Source organism: Arachis stenosperma, chromosome 1 (assembly GCF_014773155.1).
Source record: "Arachis stenosperma cultivar V10309 chromosome 1, arast.V10309.gnm1.PFL2, whole genome shotgun sequence".
In the NCBI taxonomy this organism is placed as follows: Eukaryota; Viridiplantae; Streptophyta; class Magnoliopsida; order Fabales; family Fabaceae; genus Arachis; species Arachis stenosperma.
The window spans coordinates 54,743,103-54,754,918 of NC_080377.1; the positions used below are offsets into that span (position 1 = coordinate 54,743,103).

Below are 11,816 nucleotides of genomic sequence, written 5' to 3' on the forward strand. Positions count from 1 at the left end.
TTGGACCTTTTTCACTGAGAGGATGGGATGTAGCCATTGACAACGGTGATGCCCTACATACAGCTTGCCATGGAACGGAGTAAGAAGGATTGGATGAAAACAGTAGGAAAGCAGAGATTCAAAAGGAACACAGCATCTCCATACACTTATCTGAAATTCTCACCAATGATTTACATAAGTATTTCTATCTTTATTTTAAGTTTATTTATTATTATTATTCAAAAACTCCATAACCATTTATTATCCGCCTAACTGAGATTTACAAGATGACCATAGCTTGCTTCATACCAACAATCTCCGTGGGATTGACCCTTACTCACGTAAGGTATTACTTGGACGACCCAGTGCACTTGCTGGTTAGTTGTGCAAAGTTGTGACAAAGTGTGATTCATGTTTGAGAGCGCTACCAAGTTTTTGGCGCCATTGTTGATGATCATAATTTCGTGCACCAGAGAACCAATAACACTATCTGAATTCTGAGTTCCTATGAATGCCAATCATTCTGAATTTCAAAGGATAAAGTGAGACGCCAAAACTGTTCAGAGGCAAAAAGCTACTAGTCTCGCTCATCTAATTAGAATCTGAGCTTCACTTAAAACTTTGAGATATTATTACTTCTTGATTTCTTTTTATCCTATTTTATTTATCTAGTTGCTTGGGGACAAGCAACAGTTTTAGTTTGGTGTTGTGATGAGCGGATATTTTATACGATTTTTGGGGATAATTTCATGTAGTTTTTAGTATGTTTTAGTTAGTTTTTAGTATATTTTTATTAGTTTTTAGGCAAAATTTATATTTCTAGACTTTACTATGAGTTTGTGTGTTTTTCTGTGATTTCAGGTATTTTCTGGCTGAAATTGAGGGAGCTGAGCAAAAATCTGATTTAGGCTGAAAAAGGACTGTTGATGCTGTTGGATTCTGACCTCCCTGCACTCGGAATGGATTTTTTGGAGCTACAGGAGTCCAATTGGTGAGCTATCAATTGTGTTAGAAAGTAGACATCCAGGGCTTTCCAGCAATATATAATAGTCTATACTTTGCTCGAAGATAAATGACGTAAACTGGCGTTTAATGCCAGTTCTATGTTCCATTCTGGCATTAAACGCCCGAAACAGGTTACCAGTTGGAGTTAAACGCCCAAAACAGGTTACAACCTGTTGTTTAACTCCAGAAACAGCCCAGGCACGTGAAAAGCTCAAGTCTCAGCCCCAGCACACACCAAGTGGACCCCAGAAGTAGATTTCTGCACTATCTATCTTAGTTTACTCATTTTCTGTAAACCTATGTTACTAGTTTAGTATTTAAACAACTTTTAGAGACTTATTTTGTACCTCGTGACATTTTAGATCTGAACTTTGTACTTTTTGACGGCATGAGTCTCTAAACTCCATTGTTGGGGGTGAGGAGCTCTGCAGCGTCTCGATGAATTAATGCAATTATTTCTGTTTTCTATTCAAACATGCTTGTTTCTCTCTAAGATGTTCATTCGCACTTCAATATGATGAATGTGATGATCTGTGACACTCATTACTATTCTCAATCTATGAACGTGTGCCTGACAACCACCTCCGTTCTACCATCGATTGAATGAGTATCTCTAGGACTCATTAATCAGAATCTTCGTGGTATAAGCTAGAATCCATTGGCAGCATTCTTGAGAACTCGGAAAGTCTAAACCTTGTCTGTGGTATTCCGAGTAGGATTCAGGGATTGAATGACTGTGACAAGCTTCAAACTCACAAGGGTTGGGCGTAGTGACAGACGCAAAAGGATCAATGGATCCTATTCCAGCATGAGTGAGAACCGACAGATGATTAGTCGTACGGTGACAGCGCACCTGGACCATTTTCACTGAGAGGACGGATGGTAACCATTGACAACGGTGATCCACCAACACACAGCTTGCCATAGGAGGAACCTTGCGTGTGTGAAAAAGAAGACAGGGAGAAAGCAGAGATTCAAAAGACAAAGCATCTCCGAAACTCCAACACATTCTTCATTACTGCGTAACAAATACTCATTTCATACTCTTTCACTTTTTACAACTGAAACTAAAGAACCCTATTGGTATCCTGACTAAGAATAATAAGATAACCATAACTTGCTTCAAGCTGGCAATCTCCGTGGGATCGACCCTTACTCACGTAAGGTATTACTTGGACGACCCAGTGTACTTGCTGGTTAGTTGTGCGGAATTACATAGTGTGAGTGTAATTTTCGTGCACCAAATTTTTGGCGCCGTTGCCGGGGATTGTTTGAGTTTGAACAACTGACGGTGAATCTTGTTGCTTAGATTAGAAAAATTTTGTCTTTTGGGTCAGAGTTTTTTATTTTCTTTTCAAAAATTTTTCAAAAATATTATTTTTCTTTATTAATCTTTAGTTTTTATGTGAGTTTAGTGTCATGTTTTAAGTTTGGTGTCAATTGCATGCTTTTCTTTGTCTTTCAATTTTTGAATTGCATGTTCTTTGTTCATCTTTGACCTTCAAGTTGTTCTTGTCTATTTCCTTGTTTGATCTTTAGTTTGTCTTGTTTTGTGTCTTTTCTTGTTTTTCTTGTGCTTTTTCAAACTATCAGTTTTCAAAAAAATCTTTATTTATTAAAAATACCTCTTTAAAACACGTTACATCTATAGCTCAATTGGCTAGAGCATTGTGTTTGTGTTCTTGGTAATTGGGTATCTTCTTTTTAAAAAACTTTTTCAAAAATAATTTTTCTTTGATTAAATCTTGTGCCAAACTTTAAGTTTGGTGTTCTCTTGTTAATTTTCTTTAATTTTCGAAAATTTTAATTTGGTTTTCTAAAAATTTTAAGTTTGGTGTTCTTTCTTTTGTTCTTGGTGTTCTTGTGAGACTTCAAGGTGTTCTTGAGTCTTCTGTGTTTTGATCTTAAAATTTTTAAGTTTGTGAGCCTTGGTGTTTTCCCTCCAAAATTTTCGAAAACAAGGAGCATTGGATTTAAAAATTTTAAGTTTTGTGTCTTTTAGTGTTTTTCTTTTTCATAATAAAATTCAAAAATAAAAAAATTTATCTTTTCTAACTATTTTTAAACAATTACTTCGAATTTGTTTCATAAATCTTTATTTATTTATTTTATAATAATTAATTTATTTTCATTCTAAAAACGACTCTTTATTTTGGTAACTACATATTTTTGTAATATAAAATATAAACAATAATTGTTGATTGCATAGTAAATAATTTTAATGCCACTTTTTATCGGATGAAAGATGAAAAATAGGGTAAAATAAAACGAAATTAAAATCGGAAAATATTATAGTTAGTGAAAATATTATTGTAGAGTGAAGGCTATTACTATTATATATATACTCTGCTCAAACCTCTTTCAGCTTTTCTTTCTTCTTACTTTTTTGCTAAAGGAATTTTTCTTAATTATTTTCCTCCACTTTTGAGAACATCTTTATTATCTTTCTTTTGAATTCATAGTTGAAATGAGGTGAAAACTTAAAATTAAAAAAAATAATTATATATATATGGGGTTGGGGTTACTGATAAAGGGAGCAATGGCAACAGTACCTATAGAATTGCAATGATATAAAAAGCAGGAGAAGGAAGTAAAAGTCATAACTCATAACCCTAAAGGGATGATGAGAAAAATTCAAATGATAAAAAGTAAACCTACCTCAGTAGTAAGATAGAGAAGAAGACCCTATTTTAATATAATATATATTGAATGCTAGCCCAACCCTTTAATTTGATGTCAAATTTTATAGTAATAATTTAATGCAAAGAAAATTTTACACTAAAATGTTTGTGTGCTATCACTTTGTAAATTATGACATGCTAGGTAGTGCTTGGGTTATTATTACCTTGGAAAGAGAGGACGTTTGTGATTAAAACTCATTGCATTGCTTCGCTAAAATGGTTAGGGGGAGGAAAAAATCTAGCTATAATACTAGTGCATGTGTGTGCGTTTGATCAAATCGTCAAATACATTCAATAGTAAAGAATTTAAGATTGCATTTTGACACAAACTAAACATTTATTACATTAATCAATACTATTTTCTTATTAGAACAATGTTATTCATTAGTACTACATAAGTATAAGAATAGAGTTGTGTACATATATATGTTGCAATTTTTTTCTTAATATAATTAATATAGTTATATATAGTTATTTCGATCGTTTGTAAAATTCTCGACTTTAAAGGGTGATTTGGTTAATCCTCACTGTTTATAAGACAATAAAATAGAAACTCATCACAACAACTTATAAAGAAAGAATAATCAGAACAAAAACTCACAAAACATATACGTTAACAGAATACCACAAACAACATAAAAGCAGATATTTCCTAAATTTTTAACCTTGCATCATCTTATTTCTCCCATGCAGCCAGATCTTACCTATTGTCTTGCACTTAGAGCCTCTCCCTCGTAATATCTCGCTTCTCTCCTTACAAGTTTTTTTTTACTGAATTTTTGTTTTACTTTTTTTTTCCACCTTTTGTATCTTTTTTCTTGTGACTCCACTTCATTGAACCTCTTTTTTTAATAACTCTTTTTTTATTAGTTATTTTACTTTTTTATCTTTTATTCTTATTAATTTTTTTTAATTTATATCACACTTTTTCATACTTTATGTTGGGCTGCCGTAGATCAATGGAGAAATTAATGAAAAATTTCAAATAAAAAAATATAAAATAAAAAAATACTATATTTAATTCAAAATCTTAAAATAGTAAGTTAATTAATTTTTTATCTTATCAATTTCTCCCACTGTCTTATATTTTCAATCTTGCAAATAATCATATACTATTCTTCATACTTGTAATATTAACACTTTTTATATTTATTTACGTTTCGTAAATATACAGTTATATATTCTAAATAATAAAATATTAAATTAATAGTGCTCATAACTATAAACGGCATTAGATTCCTTCACACTTCTAGTAGATAATAAAATCCCACTAATTATCAAAGGTTTAATCACAAAAATGATTTAGGTATTTTTGTTATAGTATATGTTACTTTATTTTGTCATCCACTTGACTTTATCTCTTTCCCCATGTCTGTTAAATGATACTCTCTCTCTCTCTCTCTCTCTCTCTCTCTCTCCACTTCATTCAGTCATCTTGTACTCTCACTCTCTCTCTATAAAAGAGAACCCAAATAGCCAAAAAACTGTTCGCACTCTTAAATAATCTCTTCAAACACTTTCTTTCTTTTCAGTTTTCTTTATTTATTATTCATTTATTTATTTTCCTTTTTGTTGTGTTTCATCTTTCACCCATGGCAGATCCTTACTCTAATTTTTTCAGAGGCTTCTTCCACCATAACAATAACCATAACCATTTCAATTATAATCCCACTCCTCCTCCGTCTTCCTCTCACCACCACCACCACCATCCTTATCTTCACAACTTCATCAAAACCACCAATTACAACAACAATAATAATAGCACCTTTTTCCACCATCACCACCACCGTCACCATCAAATTACAACTGCCACTTCTTCTTCTTCTTCTTCTTATTCTTATTATTCTTCACCCCCTTCCCCTCCTCTCAGAGAAGCTCTCCCACTTCTCAGTCTTAGTCCAGCAAACCAAGAACGCGACGAACATCACTATCATCATCACCATGATGATTATACTCATCAACAAGATCAACATCAAGAAACACAAGATCATAGTCTTTCCACCACCACCTGCACTGCCATGGATACTAGTTTTGTCCTCGTCCACGACAAAATGGAAGAGGACATCAGAATCTATGGCAGTCGCAACAAGCCCAAAGGCGAGGCGAAAGGGGAGGACGACAACAACGACGAAGACAAAGACGATGAAGAAGAAGACAACAACAATAGTGTGACGGTTGCACTTCACATAGGGTTACCAAACCCTAGTGCTGCTGAACTGGCAACAATTACCTCCATGGAATCTTCTTTTAACAATAATAACAATAGCAATTCATCATCAACGGAGAAAGAACAACACCATCATGAGGAAGAAGGAGAAGGGAGTGAAGAGTCGCAGTGTCATAAAGGGTTCTTGGGTACAAGACTCAACAAGGGACAGTACTGGATCCCAACCCCAACCCAGATTCTCATTGGTCCAACTCAATTTTCTTGCCCTGTTTGCTACAAAACTTTCAACAGATACAACAATATGCAAGTAAGTAATTTTACATCATAATTTTACTAAAAAAAAAAAAACAAAAATCTTCTTCCCCTCTTTCTTTTGTTCTCTATCTACCATTTTTTTTAAGTTACTCTCATAAAATTATCTTGATATAAAATGATATTATAAATTAAATAATTTAATATATTTGATTAAAAATATTTAAGTAAATTATTTAATAATTCGCAATATAATCTCCGTTTAATTGAATTTTGAGAGTATATTATTTGCAGTTTATTAAAAATAAAAATAAAAAATTTCCGACTATTAGAAAGAGTACATAGACAATATTACTATGTATACATGAAGAAGGAAAATTATAAAAGAAATAAATAAACACTATGATTTTTCCAAGTTTCCATAATAATAACCAACATACAAGGTTCTAGCTTGTTCTTCTTTTCTTATCTCTTTCTACCATATGATTTTTTTCGTTTTAATTGTTTTTAAAGTATTTGAAAAAGGTAGATCACAGTTTTCAGAAATCTCTTCCAAAATTATAGCTGAAAACTTCTAAAGGAGTTTGCAAACTAACCATCAAACCTAAAATCCAAGGTTATTAAAAATATAAAAATTTATATAAATAAATAAAGAAGAATATGGTTTGGTCTGCATAAGTTTCTGTTGCCTGATTTAAGCTTCTTAACGGTTCTCTGTGCTTCCATGGAAAGAGGAAAAGAATTGATTGAATCCAATAAGGGAAGTATATATGTAGGGGTCATCTTCTTCTGATCATGATGGTTTTTTTTTTTTTTTTCCTTCCTAGATCTTCACCTTCACCTTTTATTTTTTATTTTTATATTTTTAATTTTTTTTAACAAGGTCGTTTTCTTGTCCGTCAGTCCTAACTACTAAAATTATTTTATGCTTTTTTGCATGGTAAAGCAGGACTTAATTAATTTATTTAATATATATATAAAATGAAATTAAAGTGATCTTTTTTTTTTTCCTGAATGAAACTGTGAGTGAGATCAGAATTCAGATCCTTTCCTTTTTGTTGATTAAACTACTCAGGCCAATGTTCTTTATGCCTCTATCTTCTACATTGAAGTCTGTGCTTCTTCACATATCTATGATCTATCTAACTATCTTATTAGCATGCAGCCAAATAATAATAAATAGTATACAACTGAAAATTGTGCAGTTTCTTCTTCCAGATCGCTCAGAAAAAAATGATATATCATTCATGTATATTAATCTCCAACAACACATTTTGTTTCTCTTTGTAGCCCTTTTTATTCTGAATCAAAGACCCTTCTATACCTCATAGTCCTATACATGGACATAATTATTATATACATTTTATTAATAATAATAATAATAATAATAATAATAATAATAATAATAATAATTAAACAGCAGCTGCTACCCTTATTTTTTTCATTCAAGTATTGCAAAGAAAGTAGTAAACAATAACTACTAATTATCTTAAGAGAAAGTATAGGAGATCAATATTTTTTTAAACAACTTAAATAATATGTTAAGAAAATAATTTTAATTTTAAAAATTAAATTTTGAATTAATTAGATATAATTTTTATTTTTAAAAGTTAATGAACCTAAAATACAATTTATTATTCACGTTATTTGTATCTCTTATTATTTATTTAACAGAATTGCTATCTTACTCATCATTTTATATACTCGTGTGTTGTAACAAAGATTTTACATTGTTTCTTAATAATCATTTGAACTATATATATGTCCTTATTCTAATAAGCAACTAATAAATTTTTTTTTTTGGATTGTAACTAATAATTATTAATATATAAGAAAGGATGCTAATAATAATTTGGAGCGGAAAAGGAAGTAGTAATAATAGTATACAGATGTTCCTTATAAGTGGCTAATGTGTGACAATAATTGTTGTCTATGTCATTTGTCAACTACTGCAGATGATTGCTGGATATAAATGAATTATGAACAATAAATAAAAAATAAATAAAATGGTGCATTTAGTTTCTAAATATTGGCAACTTCATGATCATTAACGTGATACCAACGCTCTAAAAAGTTACTGTAGTTGGCCTATCTTGATTTGTTTTTCACCAATATACAACTTTTGTTTATTTTGTTTTGGAAAAGTATAGGTTACTAATATATTATCTGCCAACTTTTGCCAACTCTTATTTATATTTGTGTTTCATGGAAGTGTGTTCGTAGATGTGTCTAATAATTAATATATTTTAAATACATATATAAAGAGACACATTCAGAAAATATATCTATAAAGACACTTTTATTAAACACAGTTATAAAAAAGACATTTTTACTAGACACATTCATGAACACACTTCTATAAAACACAATTATAAATAAGAGTTGGCAGAAATTGACAGATATGTTGTTGGTAACGTAGCGGAACCGTTTTGTTTTTTATGCTTTTGTGTTTCTTTCTTTTTTCTTCAATAGATAATAATTACTTATTAACTCTCCTAAAGAAAAGTAAAGGGCTACATTAAATTTCGTTATCTCAATATCCGAAAACCAAACCTCCTCATCCAAGATTTTAAAAGACATAATAAATCTAAAACTCAAAACACATTCCACTGCTGCTGGTAGAAAGTAATTATTGGATGGCCTTCTAAACTAGCCAAATTTTAAATGCTTATCTTTAAGAAGAGTAGTACATCAAATTTTTTCATCTCTCAATTTCAAAACAAACCTGACACTAAATTCAATACTAAAACTAAAAGCAAATTAAATTTTAAAAATATTTAATAAACAATAAAATTTAATCTAAAATAGTTTAATTTTTTTATTTTACATTTCATAATTACTACTAAAATAAATAAATAAATTTAAATATATTAAATATATAATTATAAATTTTAAATTAAATAAAATAACTTGGGATTATTATACATTTCCTAACATTACTCTTAAATTCTAGTAACTTTATTAATTTAGCCTTCATAAAGAATCAAAAGAACACATAACAATCAACAACATAACACACATTAAAATCTTGCAAGTTTTAATAAATAACCATTAATCCATGTATTCTTTTTTTTTCTTTTTTTTTTCTCATTTAATTAGATGCATATGTGGGGGCATGGATCACAATACAGAAAAGGTCCTGAATCTCTAAGAGGAACTCAACCAACAGGTATGCTTAGGCTTCCATGTTATTGCTGTGCACCAGGTTGTAGGAACAACATTGACCACCCAAGATCAAAGCCATTGAAGGATTTCAGAACCCTCCAAACTCATTACAAGAGGAAGCATGGGATCAAGCCCTTCATGTGCCGGAAATGCGGCAAGGCCTTCGCCGTCCGAGGCGATTGGCGGACGCATGAGAAGAATTGTGGCAAACTTTGGTATTGCATCTGTGGATCCGATTTTAAACACAAGAGGTCGCTTAAGGATCATATAAAGGCTTTTGGGAGTGGACACGCCGCGCTTGGGATCCACGGCGGATTATTTGAAGAGGAGGAGGAGCCGGCATCTGAAGTCGAACAAGATAATGATGAACTCAACCAGTAAATACAATAAATTTATTATACTTTATTCCGATCCTAATAACTATCACTTCAAAATCTTTTGGTATACAGAACAATAAATATATTTAAACAAAAATATTCAGTTTAGATATATTATTTTTGTAAATATACCAAAATTTTTAAAGTGATAGTTAAAATAAATCGGAATAAGTATACGTGATATAATTTTCTTAATTAGTTTCAGAACTTAATTTTGAGTTGAATCTAAGGCCATGGCTTCCCAATATTTGAGAACAACGTATTTTTAAATGCAACAATATATATAATTTTAATGGAGGCCAAACTTTATTCATGGTAAACTAAAGCCAAAATGAATGTATATCCAACTTTTTCTTCTAATTTTTTCTTATGTATAAAACCTGGTCTTTTTCCTCATTAAGCTTCTTAAGGCATTATTGCCTAAAATTTAGTACTTTATTTCCTTTTTAATGAATTTAATCAACTTATCAACTAAAGCTAATACGTTAATATACTATATAGGAAAATGTTTAGTTATTCTAATAATTATAGTCATTAATTTTTTTAAAAAATTTCACTCCTTTTTTAAAACATGCTAAAATGACATTTTTCTTCTTTCTATTTATAAAATATAATTTTTTTATAATTTTTAAAAAAATCTTTTTTTAATCGATTTTAAAATTTGTGGTAACTAACATCAATTTTATTAAATTTTTAAAAAAATAATTTACTTTTTTTCAAAAATATTCTTTAGCAAAAAATTTATTTTGTGATTAAATTTTATTCAACAAAATATTCTTTAACAAGTTATTTTTTTAGTGATTAAATTATATTTTTACCAAAATATCTATCAAAGATTTAACATTTTTTTATATTTTACTATTAATCTCACAAAAAAAATTTAATTTAATATTAAAATAATATGCATTAATATAAAATATTATTGAAAGGTATTTTAGTAAGAAAAATAATTTATATTAAAAAAGTTTTTGAAAGATATTTTGGTAAAATATAATTTAATCACTACAAAATAATTTGATAAAAGATATTTTGATAAATAAAACTTAATCACAAAAAATAAAATTTTTGTTAAAATATATTTTTGTAAAAAAAAATTATTTTTTAAGAAAATAAATAAAATTGATATTATTTAATACAAAAGAATTTTATAATAGATTCAAGAGGATTTTTTTAATTTGTAAAAAAAAATGTATATTTTACAGATAAAAAAATATTAGTTTAACATCTCTTAAAGAAAAGTGAAATTTTTTCTAGTATTAATTATAAAATTTATATATAATTAAAACCAATCACTAAAAATTTCGAACACTGATATATTTAAAATATTTGAAACTCTTTCGATGATATATTCAGAGCTGATGACTAAATTAAATCAAACCAGGAAGATGGACCTATAGAAATGGTTTGAATTGCACTTGCATTGCTTAATTCGATGAGAGTTCAATTTTATGGAGTTTAGTGCACACACAAGTATGTAGCTGATTTTTTCACCATCAACTACTGTCGGTTCTCATTTTGCTGAGCTATCAATAGCTACATTCTTTAATTATTACTTTTTTTGCATTATTTTATTTTATTTGTCTTGTAACCAAATTTTAACTTATACATATATCTTCGTATCTCCTACGTTACATTGATGCAAGTGTACTTCTCTAGTCGTCTACATACATATACAAAATGCACATTACTAAACCATGTGAAATGTATGAATTGCACTGTGTATATAGATAATGTACTATAACGTATAATGTAAGCCATTGGCAGTAGTAGGCTAGTTGTTAAAGCATAAACTACATTTATTTACAAGCGTGAGATATTAAAACAAGAATACGACCTACAAATTTATATTTGACAAATAAAATATAAATTTAAAAATTATATTTTGAGATATTAAATTAACGTATTTTATATTTTTTTAATAAGAAGGAGTTAATTTATTTTTTATCTTTGTTTTTATTAATTTTATAAATTTTTTATAATTATATTTTTTATTATTATATTTTTTTAAATATTTCGTGTAAAAAAATTGAACTTTTATAATTTGACCTTTTTAAGTAATTTCTTATAATTATATTTTTTATTTTTTATTTTTTGTATCTTATTCTAATTAAACACAACCTAAAAAAATCTCACTTATAAAATATGGTTAATGACCGTTAATAGATAGACATATAGTTTATTTTTTTATAG

General features: G+C 29.0%; 1 protein-coding gene across 1 annotated transcript; it reads left to right on the plus strand.

Moving 5' to 3' along the window:
• The first annotated feature begins 5,178 nt into the window (after positions 1–5,178).
• On the plus strand, positions 5,179–9,800 carry LOC130944990 (zinc finger protein WIP2-like). Its single transcript, XM_057873624.1, has 2 exons — positions 5,179–6,139; positions 9,184–9,800. The coding sequence occupies exons 1-2, from the start codon at positions 5,258–5,260 to the stop codon at positions 9,628–9,630; spliced, it is 1,329 nt and encodes a 442-aa protein (XP_057729607.1). The 5' UTR covers positions 5,179–5,257; the 3' UTR covers positions 9,631–9,800.
• The last annotated feature ends 2,016 nt before the right edge of the window (positions 9,801–11,816 follow it).